Consider the following 19573-nt stretch of genomic DNA (forward strand, 5'->3'; position numbering starts at 1 on the left):
AGATGACATGGATGGCATTTGATACCATTTTTGACTTTTAGAAATACAACAGAAGAAGGATACTCTGCCCTTTCAGTCTCAATACTAATAGTCTTTGCCAGTTCTGTCAGTTAAATGGATTGCATCCAAGTCTCACCCAGCAGAAAAGACAAAATACAGTTAAAATCAGTTCTTCCTGGTTGTGGCCCACAAGGAGATCTGTGGCCATAAGAGTGGGGATTCCTTGATGAGAAGTAGTTAGATCAAATATAAAATTATTGTTAAAAGAAAAAAGTGCTTGACCTACCTCTAAATATTTCTTTTCTTGATGGTATAGTTCCACAAGCTTGTTACATACATCACACCATTTCTGCTTGTCGCCACTAGAAAGGAGGAAGAAAATCCCCCCAAACAAGCTAAGTTTTTCATATAATAGTGCAATGTTTTTCAAATTCTGACAAATAATTTCCAGGAAGTTCAGTTGTCAAACTAACATTTAGAATAAATACTACAAATTGCCCTAGAAGTTTTACTAATTGCTGCTCTGAATTTAAAAAAAAAAAACCAAAAAAAACACCAACCAACCAACCAACCAACCAAAAAAAAAACCCACCAAATTTTCAGGGACTTTCTGATCAGTTTTCAAATTAAGGGAACAACCAAACACTCCAGTCAGCTACAGTGACAGCTGGGTTAGATTTGTTTATAACTGTGCCTCTATGAATTGCATGACACATACTCTGATCTTAAAGCAGTGAAAAATAAGCCTTTTTACTAATGCAAGCAATGAACTATCAGCAATAAAAGCTTCAAGGCACTGAGTTTAGACAGGAATAGGGTAATGTGAAATTCTCTAACCTACTAGCCCCAAGTACAAGTAAAGTAAGAGATTTTGCTCCACCAAAAGGGGTAGGAAAAAGAAACCTTACCTAAGCAGAGAAAACCTTAGCAAACAGCTGGACCACTGACATGAGAAGGCTTTAAAAACCCAAAGTCTATACTGTATATCATCAATGGCATTCACTGAACTAGAAATATTAAGACTGAATTTATGGCATTTGATATGCTTTACCTTTCATAGAGTTCCAAGAGTTTTTGGTAAACATCTGCTAAGTCTCCTTTGACATCTGTTTGGCTGGGTTTCTCATACAAATTTGCCAATCCCTTAAGAAAAAAAAAAAACAAAAAAGAATTAAAGGAAGTTAGATTTGATGACAATGCTTATGTTTTATGAGAATGCTACCTTCTCTGCATGTAAAAAATATGGTGCCTTCAATGGGGTCAAGTGTTAAGGCAATAACCACTGTGCAGAATTCTGCACAGCCCACTCAGTCTACTTATATTAAGTGAAAAGCTTTCTTCACTGTCTTTACTAATATCAACAATTCTTTGAAACTTGTGTATATTACACAATGTTGTGTGCACAAAAGACAATATAAATGTTTATGAGGCAATACGATAACATACATATAATATGCAAAACATTATATACATATATACACAACCAAGTATTGCATCAAGATAGCCAGAATCTAATTGCAAAAGTGAGGAAATTTCAACATACACTGAATTTAGGCCCCAACAGTTATACTTTAAAATAGCATTTATACTGAAAACACTAAGAACCTTATTATCTTGAAAAATATTGATTGTTGATATCAGCAACAGACTTAATATGAAACGTTATGTTTCATGAATCCATAAATAACAAAACTGTAGGTTGCAGATCTATATTATAATAATGCACACACCACACACCTATTTTAAATTTACAGTTTTGCTTTCAAGTAACAACAACATTCATTAACAATCCACTTGGTGCTGAAAACTAGAAAAATACACTACTAGATGATCTGTAAGAGAAGAATTGTAAAGTGTTTCTTGAGCTACAAGCATAGGCATTTTTACATAGACAAGTTTACTGTATTTGTTTCGTATTCTCCTTTGCATGTCTCACAGCTGTGTAGTCTACACAAGAAATACAAGCTCAAATATACTGAAAATAAAGTTCACTGTGGTTTTACATTGTCCACACAACTAATAGGAACTTCATCTACTACAAGTCGTCTATGGAACTTAAGGGCCTCAGGAAAACAAGATACAACTCTTAACTCTGCTTTATTCCTGTATTTAACTCCATAGTGATACTTTTGAGAGAAACAAAAAGTGGACATTCACATACCTGCCATGCCAGTAACTGGTTTGGTTCAAGTTCAATAGCCTTCTTGTATGCTCCTTTGGCCTGATCAGGCTGCTCTAACTCAGCAGCTGCGAGGCCAATGAATACCCAAGCATTATAGTTATTTTTTTCTTGCTTCAAGACTGCCTAAAAATACACGATTTTAAGTAAGACTGATGAAAGAAATGTAACTTATAGATCCATACACTGAGTTTTATCACTACAGTTTGGTGGATTATTTCATACGGCAATAATAGAAGTTAAATAATTTTAAGGAAGATGCTGCGATTAGTAAATTCAGTTTCTCATGCCAGAGGATGCTTCATACCTGAAGTGTTGAGCTAGTCACCTGTATTTGCAGCTCAGCAATTAAAGGGCTCCCATGAGGTCTGGATTAGAAACGTACTTTTATCTTTATCATTCTAGACTTAATACACTTATTGCCATGTGTAAGCAAATTCAAAAGGAAGTGGAATGAAAGTTTACAAGTGGGAAACTAACACATGAAAATCTGTCTCAACTATCACATCAATAAAGTAGCCTACGCTCTGCAGTATGATACAGCTGTAGCGGTATGGGAAAAAACCCCAAAATGTGCAAAACCTTACCTTCCAGGTATAAAATTAATTACCTTGCAATGTTTTAAGGCCTCCTTATATTCTTTATTTCTTATTGCATCTCTAGCACTCTTTAGTGCTGCCTTCACCTCCTTATTTGACATCGTGGCTGTTAAAATACAAAGGACGTATCATCAGTTCTTGTAAAAAAAGATATTCTAATACATACAAAATGTTTATACCTTAATTGCACAGAGATTATTTTAAACAGAGAGATGGAGTGCAGTATGCCAAAATGCATTACAGCACTAGAAACTGATAAAAAAATGACATGGTTAAAACTACTCAGTGAATCCAACGCAAGATTATGTCATTATTCTGAACAGTTATATGATACAAAGTAGTTATACAAAACTGAAACATTTTTACAGGTAAATTTATATAATATAAATTTAAGTATAAATTTAAAGAAGATGTTTTAAGAGCCTGTAGTTAGAAGAAAACACCCTACCCATAGTAGGTCCTCTTTAAAAAGAAACTAAGTAGTGAACCGGGCTTAAGACCCCCAGTGCCCGAGAAATATGTTCCAGTGGCTGCTAAGAATCAGGATTTTTCTTGTGTGCTTTCTACAGCAGCACCATGGCCATCTGTCATTTGCACCCCGGTGTGGCCCACCCCGCTCCTCTCCCTTCACGCACGCTTACGGCAGACTCTGCTTCTGGCTACAGCCGTGAATCAAAAAAGAAAAAGCATTTAAGGACACAGCAAAGAGGCACTCGTGCTTTAAAACATAATCATGCACTGTTTTGGTGTATGTTGTACACCAAAATGAACTTTAGAAACACCAACAGTCAAAGCTGACGAGACAGGATGAGACTGGGAAACAACAGTACTGGTGCCAGCACTCAAAAGGATGAAAAAAAGCAACCAGCAGAAGAACAAAAATCTTTTTAGAAGCTGCAAAGCAAAAATAAAGGAATGGTTGAATTAGCAACGAACAGACATATGATGACACCGAATTTCAAAGACTGCCTCAGAACCTCTAAAGAAATCTGTCGGACTTGCATTGCACAGCAGCTCCTCGAGATAAATTTGCTTCCTAAGAGGGAACAGATGCTCCGGCCATCACAAACGCACTCCACTGCGGGCACTCCAGCAGGAGTACAGTCACCTACAGGCAAAATACCACTTCGGCGCAAACCCGGGCACCGGGGAGGCAGCCGGCCCCCAGAGCGAGGCCATTCACCCCGGCCTGCGGGTGGGGTCCGGGGCCCGCGGACGGGGTCTGGGCCCGCGCACCGCCTGAAGAGACAATCCACCCCGCAGCTCCCCCAGGGAAAGCCGCGGCGGACCGAGCCAGGCCACCACGGCGCGCCGCCACCCGCTCTTGCCGCACCTTCAGCCACCGCCGCCTCCGTCACCTCAGCCGCCGCTCGGCCACATGCGCACTCCGACGGCGGGGCAGTGACGCGCCAGGCCAACCGCCATTTTTTCTTGGGGCACTGCGGGAGATGTAGTTCCCATCTCCCGGGGCACGCTAGGAACTGCAGGCCGCCGCCCGGGGCACCATGGGAGTTGTAGGCCGCAGTGAGCGGGTTGCGTACGACCGGGTCGAGCCTTACGCTGTGGCCAGAGCCCCAGAATCTCTTTTCGGAGCTGCTGCTCCTCTCCGTTCGGGATCTGGGGGCCAAGGTGGCGGGACGATGCGAAATGGCGGGCCGTTGGGGCGAGCCGGGCTGGCGCTACTCCTCATGGCTGCCGGGGCGGGAGCGAGGCCGCCGCCCGCCGTCCCTGGGGATCAGCCCCGATGTAACGTGGTGCTGGTGGCTTGCGACTCCTTGGTGAGTGACCGGGGCGTGGAAGGGCACCCTGACGGGTAAGGGAGGGTGGGAAAATCCTTGGCGGTAGCCTGCACGGAATTACCGAGGAAGAGGCACAGCGGCCGTATGGATGCATTACGCCAGCGGCACGGGCTTGGGCATGCGCAAACGGGAGTTCACTGGGCAGGACTCCCGCGTCTGGGGGGCTCGGCGGCCGTGCAGCAGCAGTGGGCTTGCTGTATGGCGAGACGCTCGCACCCCCAGTGTTCACCCCAGTGTTCCGAACCAAATGTGCCCCGCTTCCCAGAAGGGTGCGAGAGGCATTACAGCAGCCGAAAACGTCTGCGCAGGTGGCTCCCGCGGTCTGGTGTGATGTACAGCTTGTTACCCGGGAAGAGTGCCTGCCAGCGGGACTCCGTGCCAGGGCAGCCGCCTCTGGAACAGGGTTGGTGTGTAAAGTGAATGCTCTTCTGTTAGCTTGAAAAGCCTAATGGCAAGCAAGGTCACTAAACCTTGTTATCCTTCCCGTTATAAATCCTAAGAATGCTAAGTCTCCACAACAAATGGGATAGAGAATTTCTGCAATCACGGATGAAACGTCTGATTTATTGGGCATCAAATACTGCTTTACTGAGGCTCTTACAAGGTATAGCAGCACAAAAAACTTACCAGACGTGTATCTATAGCTGTAGACATCTAGTGGCTTCATTATTGTGATTTATTAATATATTTGGGTTAGCCCTCAGCCACATAGAATTTTTTCCACTCACAAATACTAATCCTTGCATGTATCTTCACAGTTTTCTCACTGTGCCCACCCAGCATGCTGGAAATGCTTTGATGTATGTTTTACTCTAAGGAGCCTTGGTTTCTCTAACTCATCTGAATATTCCTTGTGGAATCAAACATAAGCTCCATGGTGTTAAGCTCCAGGTGCTTTCAAATTTCATCACTTCTCTTTCACTATTGAGGAAGTTTGATTCCTAGCTTTCTTGGGCTTCCATCCTTGACTCTACAGATAGAAGCACTTGGCTTCTTGCCTGCTGCCTGTTTTTCTTCAGATGATTTTTTTCTTAAATATTTGGTAAACATGTATTATCTTTTTTCAAATCCTATCTTCAAATACATTTGTTGTGATTTCAAAGATAAAGAAATAGCTCCTTCTTCATTAGTATAATAGCTCCTTATTGACTTTCCTTCCTTTGACTCTATTCTGATTTTTTTATTTCCAGTAAATTGTCTCTCTTAATATTCCAAAACAATGTATGCTTTTTCTCCAAATTTTCAGCTTTTAGTAAAAGTCTATTTAACAATAGTTAAAATTACAGTATTTAAAGTCTTGAGGGTTAGTCAATGTCCATTTTGTATCCAGATGCTAGCAGAGGCTGCAGACAAACCTTAGATGAACTTTTATATGTCCTCTTTAAGCAGGAAGATTCCCATAAACTATATTACAGGGATTAATGAGGTAACCCTTATGAAAAAGAAAGGTAACACCCACAACATTTGTGGAATTTTTATGTAAAACAATTACGAACAAGGTGCTGTTTTTAAAGTGTCATATTTGCATAGTGCATACAAAGAAGAATGTAGTAAAAAAATGTGTAAGCTTTTTTTTTTTGAGATGGATTTGAAGATGAAGCATTTTGATTACATCACTAGCAGAGAATGGGAAGGATTGTGTATTGTTGAAATTAACAGGTTTTCTGGAAAAAAAGCTTAAGTCCTGCAGGCTCTTAAAAGGTCTGGACTTTTATTTGAAAGTGTGCCTGCCTTTGTTGTGGGTCACACTGCCTGTGAAGGAATCACACCTCTTTTGCCAAGTGGGACAAAAATTTTCTTCTCAGTGATGCTGTATTGTGTTTGGCCTGCAGAACAGTAACCTCTTGCTTGAACAGCTAGTTTTCTGCTGCTGTGTCATATCAGGCATTGGGCTAGTCTAAGGGTTTCCTGGTGAAATGTGCTAGTAGGCAGTTCAGCTCCTGAATTGCTGCTTGAAATTAACTGTGTAATGAAATGATAGGCTTTGCTTGCAATGCAGCTGGAGTTCTTGGATGAAAGGTGCTTGTTTGTGTTAAAGCAATTTTATTTCCTTAAGTATTTCAAAACCTAGAAATCCTACACAGTTCTTAGAGGATGGATTTCCAGAAGTAGCTGTTGAGCTTCTACCTTCTTAGCCAATTCAAGGTGCTTACTACTTTGACTGAATACCCTGTCATCTCTAGAAAAAATAATCATGGCACAGTACACCAAATGTACTGTGACACAAAGTATATAGAGTTCTTTTGTTGCTGTGTCATTAAATATGGTAGGACAGTCTCAGTGTAAGGAACTCTTGTCTCCAGCTTTGAACAGTCTCCAAAACTTCGTTGGAGAGACTTAAGAATGGGTTGTTGATAGGACTGTACAGCAGTTATGTACTTTTGTCGTGGTTTAGGAAAGGTATTCTCCAATTTAGTGCTCCCACTGAAATAATTCCAAAACCATGTGGCACTTGCTTGCTCCTCTGTCCCCGTCCCGTTCCACTGTGGTAGGCTGGAGCAGAGACACAAAAGATAAAAGTTCATGGGTTGAGATAAGAACAATTTACTAGAAACAGCAGAACTAGAACAGTTTACTAGAACAATAACAGCAACAACATTAAAAACAAAAATGTGCAAGGGAGGTGAGCAATTCACATCTGAATGCTCACAATTATACTGAGCATTGCCTGACAGTACCTGACGTAGAAGGGACCCCTTCCCCTGTTCTTGGAAAATGACATGAGGTGGTACGCAACAACTTCCATGTCTTAGCCTTGTCCTTTCCTGGCTGCTTCCAAAAATGAACCCTATCCTGGCTAGAACCAGGACAACTTTCAGCACAAAGTTTTGTTCAAGAGCCTATTGCATATTACAGCTTTATTTCCAGTTTGTCCTATTGCGTGCTTGTTCAATATGCCATTTGTAGTAGTATACAAAATTAGGAGATTGCTTATTTAGCATGTTCTGATATGAGCTGATTTCAGGTGCTGGGATGCTGCAGTTAGCTCTCTTGGTGCCAAATGACATGACGTTCTACAATGCTGGGTTATCCAAGAGTATTTCTGCCAGAAACCAAATGGCGGTAATTACTTTTTTTGCAGTTAAAACTGCAGATGCAGGCTTGCCTGTCTTTTCACTGAAGAGCCAGTCAGGCTGGGGCTGCATTGGCACATCTTATTCAACCAAGGAAAGGAATAAAAGTGACCAATAAAACACAATTGCTTGAAATACGGCACTCTGCATGAAACCTGGTTTCGTGTGATGATAATCTTTTACTGTAAAATTACCTATTCAAAATGTTTAATCTTTTTTAAGTTACTGATTAAAAACTCTGTCTAAACAAATAGGTGAAAATGAAATTAGCATTATGAAAGTATCAAAAGGGAAGCATTGTAGGTGGGATTTCTGTGGGAGAATAGCCTTCCTTTAGCTATCTGATCCCTCTTCCAATCCATAGTTTCAAAGATGTTCACAGATAAGTGGTATGGATAAACCTTTAAAAAGGATGAGGGATTAATGGTGACTAGCACAACAGAAAGTTGTGCTAGTGCACACATCTCCATTGGGATTCAACCTTACTGCTTATTACCTTCACCGTACCTGTTCCCATTGAATGTATCATAGTAGGACCTCACCCCTGAAGAGCTGGAGCTTGGAATATGTATAGTGATACAGTGAAATTAATTTTACTATAAAGAAGCCCAGTTATCTTTTCCATTGCACTTTTTCAAAAGTGATCCATTTTATATTGATCTACGTAGAGCTTCTTGACACTGTTTTCCGTACCTGAGTAGAATTGGCAGCATTTGAGCAACACAGGTCCAAGGTAACAAGTATATTAATTAATCCAACTCATAGTTTGCATTAATGCTGTTTATGTGTTGCTTTTGTCTGATTGCAGGATGGACGCTTGACATTTTTTCCAGGAAATCAGACTGTGGATTTACCTTCCATAAATTTTATGAAAAGGCATGGCACTGTCTTTCTCAATGCCTACACCAATTCTCCAATTTGTTGTCCTTCCCGCGCAGGTAGAACCAAGCAAAACATCAGATAAATGCTTGCACATATCAATTTAAATATGTTGTCATGATGGGAAATTTGAAATTATTTAATGGGAAGGGATTTGTTTTGTTTTTCAATAAAATCCTTTTTTTTCAGTTTTGTTTGAATTCTTATGGTATTCTATCTCTTCTGTTCATAATTCTCTTCTCTGTTTATCTCTTGTATTTCTTATGTTTCCTCCTTTATTTTTTTGTTCTCCTTTTCTCAGTTAAGTGTCAGTTCACGAATCTTTTTACAAACTCTGCTGGTACATAATGGTAATTATATAGCCGTGATCGATGAGCTCATATGTGGGGCTCTGAACCAGCAGGACCTTTTCCTTAGCCAGGAGCTTGGATACCTGCAAGGAACTGACAGTGCATGTATTCATGGAGGTGTCAGGGATGATACCAGAAGAGAACATGGGAAAGAGGGCTTTCGAGTGGGGGAAAGGATGAGTATTACCATGTGGGGTTGATGCACTTTGCTTATGGGATATTTCTATTGCTTGTGGAATGACTTAGTTTTGTTTTGGGAGTACCTTTAACTCTAAATTAGCATTGGAAAGAGTGAATGATTCTTGGTAAGCTGCAAAGAAATAATAATTCGTTAAAAAATCTTCCATTATAGTTCCTTTGCAACTCTTGTCTCGGTTTCCTTTCTTCTTGGTATCTTCTTTAATATTCACACTTTGTTTCTGCACCTGGTAGTGACATAGATTACCTAAAAATAATAAAATTGAGGGCATAATGTATTTATGAAAATACTACATTGTAATTCAAAATAAAACGAAGATATTTTAAACTCACATTAAATCTAACTGTAGTAAGGAGAACTAATACTCTGAAACACTTGTAAATACAGGATTGTTTCATCAGGAGCTGTACTACCATGCTATTTTCTTTCAGATATCAAGAAGAATATTTTCTTATCTAATTAAAACTTGGTTTAATGATTGCATGGCATGTGGAAAGATAGGACCTTCTTCTGCAATTCTGGGGATTATTTGAGTAAATTTTGTTACTTGTATTGATTATGAAATAAGATTTGGAAGAGTAATACTTTGTATTCCTTGTTCCATTGTATCACAGTTTGGGCTTTTAATCTCTAATAATGAGAAGATTAATCCTTTGTCAACCATATAGGTGGGGGTACTAATCACTCATCATTTTTTCCCCAGCTATGTGGAGTGGTCTTTTCACTCATTTAACAGAATCTTGGAATAACTTCAAAGGTCTAGATCCAGATTATGTAACATGGATGGATCTCATGGAGAAGCATGGCTACCGTGCGCAGAAGTTTGGGAAACTGGACTTTACTTCTGGACATCATTCAGTTAGGTAATCAGATATATTCTCCTGCAATGAGATGTGCAGCAGAGAACAAATCATGTAGTGATCTATCACGTGGTTTCAGTCTCCAGTTGAAATTATAGCAGCTTAAATTTAAACTAAATTGTCTTAGGTACCTAGAAGAGATCAGTCCTGCAACTTTGTGGAGAAGCAAGTATATCCCTTGTAGCTATACTTTGGCTTTTACCTGTAGATGAAAGGTAATACAGAAGACTGTTTCAAATAGATATCTCAGGCCCAGTTTACAAATAAATAGTGTGTGAATCTGTGACAAAATGTGGAGAAGGATACCACAAGATGGAGTGGTATTTCTAGGTATTATTTTGTAGAAGTGCCATTCTGACATAAATAGATAATGAATAAGAAAGAAGATTCAGAAGCAGACATAAAAAGGCTGAAGGTCTGAGTATAAAATAGATGCACAATCATTATTGCTTAATTGAATAACAATTCTCCTTTATGCAGGAATTGGAAATTGATTGCAGCTGAAAGTATAGGGGAATTTCTTCAGGAATTCATAATGCTTTTTGCTTGGAGAAAAAATGAAGAAAACATTTTCTGCTGAGTATGTGACTTGTGTATGTATTTTCAGTAACCGTGTGGAAGCTTGGACTAGGGATGTTAACTTCCTGCTCCGACAAGAAGGAAGACCCATGGTAAAACTTACAGGCCACAGGAAGCAGTTTAGAGTGATGGAAACAGATTGGCGGACTACTGATAAAGCAGTAAATTGGATAAAGGAAGAAGCTGTTAATTTTACTCAACCATTTGTTCTTTACTTGGGACTAAATTTACCACACCCATATCCATCGCCCTATGCAGGAGAAAATTTTGGATCCTCTACATTTTTAACATCTCCCTATTGGCTTGAAAAGGTATGTGAATATACAGTTTAAATATAAATTTATTAATAACTGTACTTACTACAAACAGTATTTTATTCCTGATTTTTCAAGATAAACCCAGTTTTGATATTTCACTACACAGGAAGAAAGTACTTGAATGAGATGTTAAATTTCTGATTAAAGGCTAAGCAAATAGAAGTGACAGATTTGTCTCTGTTGTGGGAAAAGGTTTGTTAGCAGTAGTCATTGAATCAATAAGTAACTGTAGAGTTCAGTGGCTAGAAACGCATTAAGAAAAATGAGATTGTTGTTCTTCTTAGCTGTAAATTTGGTAATGGTCTGAAGTTCATTGTTATGAACATTCTGTATTTTGCTTGTTAGAAATGATGCTATATGTAATGATTTTTTGTCTGAGCTTAACAGTGAAACATTGACTTTTTCTGCAGTATGGACCTAGAACATGAAGCAACATAAGACACAACAGAAGTCTTCCTTTTCTATTAACTTTTTCTGTGCTACTGTAAGTTTTCTAGCACAGGAAAGTGTCCTTATGTCGGTATGTGTAAAGCTAAGAAATAGTGTTCCATTCCAAAGAAGTACTATTTCTCTGTCTTGTATAATTTCCTGTTGCCATAATCTGCCATAAAATATAAATGTATTATGCAGATTTAATTGCAGAAAGGCACTAATATTCTCTGCAGCTGCAGAATTAGAATTAGGTTGATAAGACTTTATACTTTAAAAAACTCTTCCATGTACAGTTTATATAACTTATGGCCTTTTCCACAAGAGAACTGCTAAACCTCTTTATCTAGGTGTAAAATACGAATAAATACCAAAAATACAAATACTCAGAAAAAAAGGATTTACAAATGAAGGTTGAGAGATAAGAATTTTTTCATAATAGTGAGGGTTGTGGGTTCTTCTGGGAATGGTGAGAAGTTTGTGGGGAGAGGAAGCATTTGGGAAAAAACCCCTCTCATTTACAAAAAACAAGATCTAGCTTAGTTATTAAGGAAAACTTGCTGGGTGCTAATTGCTAGGTTAGATATATCTTGGGAAGCATAGGTACTTTTTTTGCAGTCACAGAGTTATAACATATTTGATGAATTTTTGTCATCTTTTATCCAGTCAGAGTACCTTAACTGCACAGTTTGCTGGGGTCCTTCCCACCACTGTGTATACATACTGCATTGATTGGACCAAATATTACCATTTATTGACCATTGGCTGGTTCTTCTGCAATGTAGCTCTTTTTTGGTCACGGAAGAAACAGTCTTTTAAAATCACAGAGGTAATCTCATGAAGAAGTTTGATCACATAGGTGAAGAACTGAATTAAATGTCCTGTTTATTTGGGCTGTAGTAAAATTATTCCCAATATGATATGTTTGTGAAACCCTGTGCTGTTAAGCCGATGATCCCCTGTATTTTGCACAAGCTGTCATTTTTTCAGGGCATGTGGCTTCTTTCCTAGTTATAAATTACATGTCTTGGTTTAAGGGGATTCAAACAGGTAGACACTCTAAAATGAGTTCCTTCCCTTAGTTTCAACCAATCCCTTTTCACCAATAAAGAACCAATTCCAACAGATATAAGTGAAAAAAACAACAGTTTACTAACAAGTGAAACAGCAACATGCAAAAAATAGCAGTGAATAATGACTAGATAACAAACTTGCTGAATCTCAGGAGCTCCATGGGAACAAAGAGACCCCAAACTGGTGGAGTTCTGCCCCCTTCTAATCTGACAGCCGCCCACTGCTGACTGCCTGCAGGGGGCAAAGGGAAAATGGTGTCAGACTCTTTCCAAGGTGGCACCTGCCATGGGTGACCATGCATTCCAAGAAACAAAGGGAAGGAATGGCAGCAAATCCTGCTGGGAAAGTTGGAGCTTACGAAGGTGTAGTGGCAGATGGGAAGTGCTGGCATATGTGGGGTGGGCACATGTGTGTGAAAAACAAGGTTCACTTTCCTGGTAAAATTTAAAAAGTTTAATAAAAAGACAATAGGAGACAGAAATAAAGCAAAGGGTTAACAGCCAGGTGCTTGGCCTTCAGCCAAGATCACACCTGTCATCTTTGGAGGTTCCCTTTAAATATTTTTCTTTTAACATTAGCCTGTTGCATATTCTTAGACCATTATGCATATTCATATTTTTCCAGGAACTGTTTAGCATAGCCATTCCTTGGGCCCACCTTTTCAGAGCACGCATGTTTTTTGGCTGTGGTTTTATTATCAACTTTACTTTGGGCCTTGGTCCATATTTTCTTCAGATGGCAGATGCTGATATTTGGCATATCAATAGCAGGGTCGTCATCACATGTTCACTGGATGTTATCCTGACCTAACAGTTCTCTCAAAACTGTATCAGCTACTCATACTACCACATTTCAGTCTTTGTTTATAGCAGAAATAAAAGCAAAGTTATTTTAACATTATACATGGCATAATATATATAGCATTCATCTTAATACTTGATAAAAGCCAGCTTTATGATATGTATTTATAACGTGGGGTCAGTGCCGCTGCTCACTGGTTCCTCTTGCACCCACTGGACTCTGATGGTGTTGGTGCTGGTGCCTTCTGATCTGCTGGTGTGCTGAAGAAGGGAGCAGCGGAAACTGGTCTTGACAGTGATGTGGGGTGGCCCAACCTGCAGGGGCCTGGTCAAGCTTCACTGCCTATAGAATATGTAAAGATCAGTGGGAATACACTTTCTGTTTGCTGAATGCAGTTTTTCTGAGTTGCTACAGTCTAGAAAACCGCTGTATCAACCCCCTCTGAGGCAGTGTCTCCTCCTTTAGCTAAAGAGGAAGTCAGCTTCAGTTTCTTGACCTTTTAAAGGGACTGGCACTTCCTGACTGCCCTGCAGTTCTGGTTCCAGTCATGCTTTGGTGTTGTTTTTCCCCCACAAGACTAGACGGCTGCTGATGGCAAAACTAAAAGAGTCTGCCCTCATTCACCAGGTGGGATATTACAGCTTTTATTCTCGAGTCCTGCCCTGCTTGGTTGGAGCCGTCCCGGTGGCTCGATGATGCCAGAGAGAGCTGGCAACTCCCCTCTCGGGGCTGTTTCCCCAGGGGGCAGGGCCCAGAGGCAGGGCCAAGACACTATATCCAATCAGGGAGAAGTGGGAGGGGAACAGGGCTGGGTTACATTTCAGTGTGAGGGATGGGCACCACCTGGCAAGGACACATCGTAGGATAGATACATAGAAAAAACATTACAAATCCAATGAAATATAAACCCAATTAATGCATTACAACACTTTGGGTCTTAAAGACACAGTAACAATCTTATGGCACAGATAGATTAGGAATACAGTAGCATTTTGGTTTACCCATGACATTACTATAGACAAAGGGATTGTGGCTTTGTGAATCCTTAAAACTAGGCTTAAGTCCTGTAAAAGAGATTCATGGATGGAGAGGGACACTTTTTGCTCTCTTATCTTAAGCAGCTAAAAAATACCATTTGCAAAGTCCAAAATGTAACTTTGTGCTGCCAAGGACCTTGAGCAATAAGAAAATTACTAAAGCAGTACTATTTTATAGTCACAATTTTTTTCTAGCAGTTTTCTAGTGTTTTCTATATGTGAGAAACTTTAAAATTTTAGAAGGTTTATTAAACCGTAACAAATACAACAAAGGACTGAATAAGGGGGAAAAAAAAAGGCAGTGCTGAGAGCATTGAACTGAGCTGCCATGTGCTCACCCACAAAATGGCTGCTCTGCCTTTTATACCTCTGGGGGGGGGGGTGGGGCAGCAGGTAATCCTGGCCCCTCCCAAACTCTGTCAATCAACTGTTCTTCAGTGTTCATTGGTGGAGACTGCTTTCTTGCAACTTGATTGGAGGTCAGGTGTTGCTATGCCCCACCTCCTAGTAACAAGCCTTCCCTCCCCCAAATGCCCCGATTACCAAGGCTGTCCAGCGTCAGCAATGGAAGGGGGAGGGAAGGGGGTCCATGTGGAGAACAAACCGCAATAACATAACTATACATCAATAAAACTTCTCTTAGCATACACATAATATTAATCCCTTCATTGTGAGAGCCAACTGTCGCATTACCCATCTATAACATATAGATCCTAAGGAAGCTTACATTTTGGTATGTCTATTAGACTCTTACAAAGCCAGGTTTTACTTCTGTGTGCACTTGAAGAACTCTTGCTGATTTATCAACTTGTTTAGCTGTCAAGCTTTTCTTCCAAGTAACAAGTGAAAGTACAATCGGAAATTGCCTTTCATTTAAGGGAATATTTACAAGTATGACAACCAAGAGTAAATGCGTATGTCAATTTCAAGACTCTAAAGCTAGTACTGAAGCAGACAATATCTGCGACTATGTCTAGTTTGAAAATATGAATAGCTTGGCTTTTTAGTTTCGTACTGATCTCACATTTCTTTATAACTATATGGATTGACATATGTAGAAACACGTAGAAGGTGTTAGAAAATCGGATTAACATAGTCAGTCCTTTTTATCAAGATGCCAAGACTTGTCATCACTGTCCTGGAGTATTTCCCAGACTACATTATTTTCCATGTTGTTCTCTATTCCCACATGACACCCAATCTTCTTTTAGATCCATGGATTTGTAGTTATTCTACAGTTATGAAGCCTCTATGCCAATATTCTGTACCTACTCTAGAAGAGTAGTCTGTGATATCTGTCTTAAAAATATACAGCAGTTGGTGAAGCATATATTTGTGGCTCCTAGCCACAACTAGTGTCTAGTTGATTTTCATAGATTTTTCAAAAACAATTTTAGTAGAAGCTGTGGGGAAGTATGGAGGAGGTAACTGTGTGGTGTAACAAATAAGCAGCTAGTGTTTCCTGGGCCACAGATTGAGAACTGTGAATTTATGCTATTTTTTTTTGTTATTAAATCTTTGTTTAAAAACTTCTTTAATCCAGTTTCTAAAGTAATGTTATTTTCTTCTTATTTTTTTAGGTAAATTATGAAGCTATTAAAATACCCAAGTGGTCTTCTCTTTCAGAGATGCATCCAGTAGACTATTACTCATCGTACACCAAGAATTGCACAGGAGAGTTTACAAAGGAAGAAGTGAGAAATATTAGAGCATTTTATTATGCTATGTGTGCAGAGACAGATGCAATGCTGGGTAGGTAATGTCTTATTATACAGCAGATTTTCTAGTTCTGATTTTTTTTTTTAAATGCTAATAGGACTGATCTTTGGGGGGAAAAGATAGAAAACAAAACACTGCAATTCACATCTGGGAGTAAGTTATGGAAGTTGCTTATTCAGGCTATATGATAAATGACAGGGTAGCCTTTTAGGTGAATTGAGAGCACTCTGAAAGTAATCACAGCCAGCAATTAGAAGCTCTGTAGAAAACCAGTGACTGCAGCAAAATATTGCATGACCCATTACACTGGTTTAAAATGCAATGGGAAAATCACCCCACACAAGCTGTCCCTCCTCCCCCATCCCCTTTTGACAGCACTAGGAGAGGCCACAAGTGGCAACAACAATTTTAGTGAAAAACTTGTAATATACACAACAATATCGATAAAAGAGGACACAAAGGGAGAGTGTTCTACCCAAAAGAAGGGTGTTCACCAATAAAAAAAGCAAAGCCATTCCCCTAAGAGAATACTTAGTGTAGCTTTCCCAGACAAAAGGCAAGATGGCACCTGTCCTCTCTGTCCCCTCCACACCAGACCTTGTGGCTCAAGCAATCAAAAGCAATGAGACAAAAAAGTTTCTGCAGTTTATTATCCTTCCCCCAGCCTGGAAACAGTGGTAAACAGGGGCAAAACAAAGCCTGGAGGGCTAATTAATCCAAATAAAGGGTTCTCCTGCTGAAAGTACTGGCCCTAGCAGTGGCAGCAGAAGTGGTGGCAGCCGCTTGTCTAATCTTCCTGCTACTCCAGCAATAGTTACAGCTTGTCAGGATTTCAGAAACAGTCTCCCATGACTTCAGCAACAGTTAAGGGAATAGTTCACACCTTTCCACCACTGAAGTAAGACTAGACTGAATCAACTTCAACAGACCTTGCTGTTTCCTGCTGAAAACCATGCCTCCTCCATGACGTAGGTGGTATGTTACTAAACAGTGGTGGAAACTCCACCCCTCTTTTCCTCTGTGCCCAGGACACCCATGTATGAGAGAAACTAAATCTCTTTGGTTAAATGCTAACTGAAATAGTGGAAACATTTTTGTGAAGGGGACAAACTGTAAAAGCTGAGCTGGAAGAAAAGATAAATCTTAGGCCATAAGTAGTTTTCCTTAGAGATTAATTCCAAATGTGTAGACTGAATAACAGCTGTTACACATCAACTGAGCAGTAAGGTTACGTTTGAAGTATCCCTTAGAAGCATATTATTGAAAGTTACGATGAAATAATTAATTGTACATTCAGAATTCTTCATTTTGTAGGAAGGTCTACAGATATAAAATTTACAATGCAAGTTGGTCTTAATTTACAGCATTTTATTTTTTGATATGAAAAGTGACCATGAATGAACAAAAATTTCTTTGCATACTTATATGAAATTCATAATCAAAGAAGCTGATCTCTTGGCATATATCCTAAACCAGGACAGCATATTGGATTGGCAAAGTGAATTAAAAGACACAGAATTGCTCTTCCCCATTTTATGAATGAAAAGAGAACAATGCAAGACTTACAGCTTTAGGAAATGAAAGGATTGCTAAGTAACTGCACTGCAGTTGTAATTTTATAACATCTTTGAACTAGGATGAGTCATCCTAAAGTTTTAATATTTATGATGCCGAAGTGCTTTGCTTAACTACCAATTTCATTGATCTTGGCCCTGTCTTTGTTGCACAAATGTATGTGCAACAAGAGTGGTGTTTCCTCCACTGACTAGGTGGGTTCCTTGAAATTTGCATGCTGCTTTGCAGGTACAGACCTTGGGAGAATGTATCCTTTTCAGGATCTTTTTGTTGTTGCAGGTGAGATTATTTCAGCTCTGCGAGATACTGGACTTCTTGGAAAAACAATCATTATATTCACTGCAGATCATGGAGAACTTGCTATGGAACACCGTCAGTTTTATAAAATGAGCATGTATGAGGGAAGTTCCCATGTTCCTCTTTTAGTTATGGGCCCAGGTGTAAGAGAACAGCAGCAAATACCAAATGTAGTATCTCTTGTGGATGTATATCCTACTATGCTTGGTGAGTTAAGTAATTTCAAGTGACACTTTTTTTTCCTCATTACCATTACTATTCTGCATTTGTATCATGTGATGTCTCCACTTTGAGGCAATATAGTAACACAACAGATAATTTATCTGTGGACCATATACATGGAGTTAATAGAAAAATTAAAAAATTGTTGAAAAATTAAAATAAAGAAACTGATGATCTTCCTTATTACTGTTACTATCATCAACATAATTACACTGACTGATTATGTATAAGATTGTTTGTTACTGAAAAAAAAGGGAATAAACCCCATTTTAGATATGAATAAACCTTACTAGCCTTCATACCCAACAGTTTACTGTAGAAATTACAGGGTAAGTGCATCCAGAGATGAGATTAAACCTGAAAGGAGGACAGGTTCATTAACTTAGCAAAGGAATATCTTTTATGAGGGTCATGTGAAGGAAGTGTGATGAAAGCTTTGTATTGGAAATGTACAAATGATGTGGACAAGCGTAAAAAGATGTGATAATGGATATAGATATCGTACCTTAGGAAATAAAAAAATACTCCGTATTGGACAGAAAATCAAGTAAAAAGAACTAAACTTAATTTGCTTAGATGGATTTCGCTTTTAAGAGGGAATTTTTGAACAGTTATCTGTGATAAATCATGCAAGAGACAATTCTAATCGGAATTAGACATCAGGTAAAGTTATCTTCTGAGGCTTTATCTGTGGTCTTTCAGGCTTCCAATCAGAAAAAAATGTTCTTTTCAAATCAGTCTGGAAGGCTTGCTCTCTAAGAGGCATCACATGCACACTGCAATTGCCTGGTGAACATGAGTGAATAAAACTGTACTTCTAGCAGTAAATGTCAGTGAAAAATCCACTTCTACATTGTTTTAAGTTGATTTTCTAAAAGCTAAACAGAAGTTATTTATCTGTTTGTGTCTTCTCAAAACTTTTGAACCACTTATCCAGTTAAAAATAGGATATAAAATCTGAGTGGCTTTCTCTTCCAAATTTTGACATCAAATTGTTATGTATGTATATCTGTACTATATATTGATCTTACACAAGTTACGGTAGCCTTTGTAAAGAGTTATAAATCTCTTATTTCATTATCCCTTTTCCCCAGGTGACTTAGTTGGTCAGATGGTTTAACATCCTTTTGTCTTTTCCTCCTGGGTTTTTTTTTGTTTGGGCTTTTTTCCCCCAGAACTTTGTGTGCATAATCCATTCCTTCTGTTCTGGCTGTTCCCCTTCTCTGTACTCTGAATGTCAAAAAGTTATGTATGATGAAAATGAAAACTTGAAGAGCCATCTCTATCATGTATTATGTTCTCAGGCTGCATACTGCTGCTGACTAGTGAGGAAACAGATTTCAAGTCTATTTTAGTGACAAATTTGTTTGCTTTTTGTTGTCTCAGGGAAATAATCTCTCTTAAAATGCCATCCAAATGCTTTGCTCTAGACTGCCTCCTGCACTGGCTTTGAGAATAAGTGCAAATGTTTTGATTCCTGCAGAATCTGTGTGATATGAATGTAAGGTTGGAAGTGCAACAGCGCTGCATTTTGTAACAGGATGTAGCATAATCTCCAGGCAGCACTAGTTTGTGTGGAAGTAC

At 39.1% G+C, this 19573-nt stretch overlaps 2 protein-coding genes across 7 annotated transcripts in view; one reads left to right on the forward strand and one right to left on the reverse strand.

Moving 5' to 3' along the window:
- The window catches only part of SKIC3 (SKI3 subunit of superkiller complex), a 48094-nt gene extending 43890 nt beyond the window's left edge, over window positions 1-4204 (reverse strand). Inside the window, exons 1-6 of one of the 4 annotated variants that reach the window (XM_040089731.2) lie at window positions 4112-4134; window positions 3756-3886; window positions 2790-2884; window positions 2162-2305; window positions 1052-1143; window positions 287-362 (exon numbers count right to left, since the gene is read on the reverse strand). In XM_040089731.2, the coding sequence (XP_039945665.1) occupies window positions 287-362; window positions 1052-1143; window positions 2162-2305; window positions 2790-2879 (402 nt within the window). In that variant the 5' untranslated portion in view covers window positions 2880-2884; window positions 3756-3886; window positions 4112-4134. Of the gene's footprint in view, window positions 1-286; window positions 363-1051; window positions 1144-2161; window positions 2306-2789; window positions 2885-3755; window positions 3954-4111 lie in introns of those variants that run through there. The other 3 variants (XM_040089730.2, XM_040089729.2, XM_058424053.1) reach the window with 3 other exon arrangements.
- Window positions 4205-4282: 78 nt separating this feature from the next.
- Window positions 4283-19573, forward strand: part of ARSK (arylsulfatase family member K) — a 56117-nt gene continuing 40826 nt past the window's right edge. For 2 of the 3 annotated variants that reach the window (XM_040089349.2, XM_040089350.2), the window contains exons 1-6: window positions 4291-4556; window positions 8460-8589; window positions 9783-9942; window positions 10547-10829; window positions 15757-15928; window positions 17750-17974. In XM_040089349.2, the coding sequence (XP_039945283.2) occupies window positions 4419-4556; window positions 8460-8589; window positions 9783-9942; window positions 10547-10829; window positions 15757-15928; window positions 17750-17974 (1108 nt within the window). In that variant the 5' untranslated portion in view covers window positions 4291-4418. Of the gene's footprint in view, window positions 4557-8459; window positions 8590-9782; window positions 9943-10546; window positions 10830-15756; window positions 15929-17749; window positions 17975-19573 lie in introns of all 3 variants that reach the window. The other variant, XM_058423987.1, reaches the window with a different exon arrangement.

The sequence above is a fragment of the Hirundo rustica genome, chromosome Z (assembly GCF_015227805.2).
Source record: "Hirundo rustica isolate bHirRus1 chromosome Z, bHirRus1.pri.v3, whole genome shotgun sequence".
Classification (NCBI taxonomy): domain Eukaryota; kingdom Metazoa; phylum Chordata; class Aves; order Passeriformes; family Hirundinidae; genus Hirundo; species Hirundo rustica.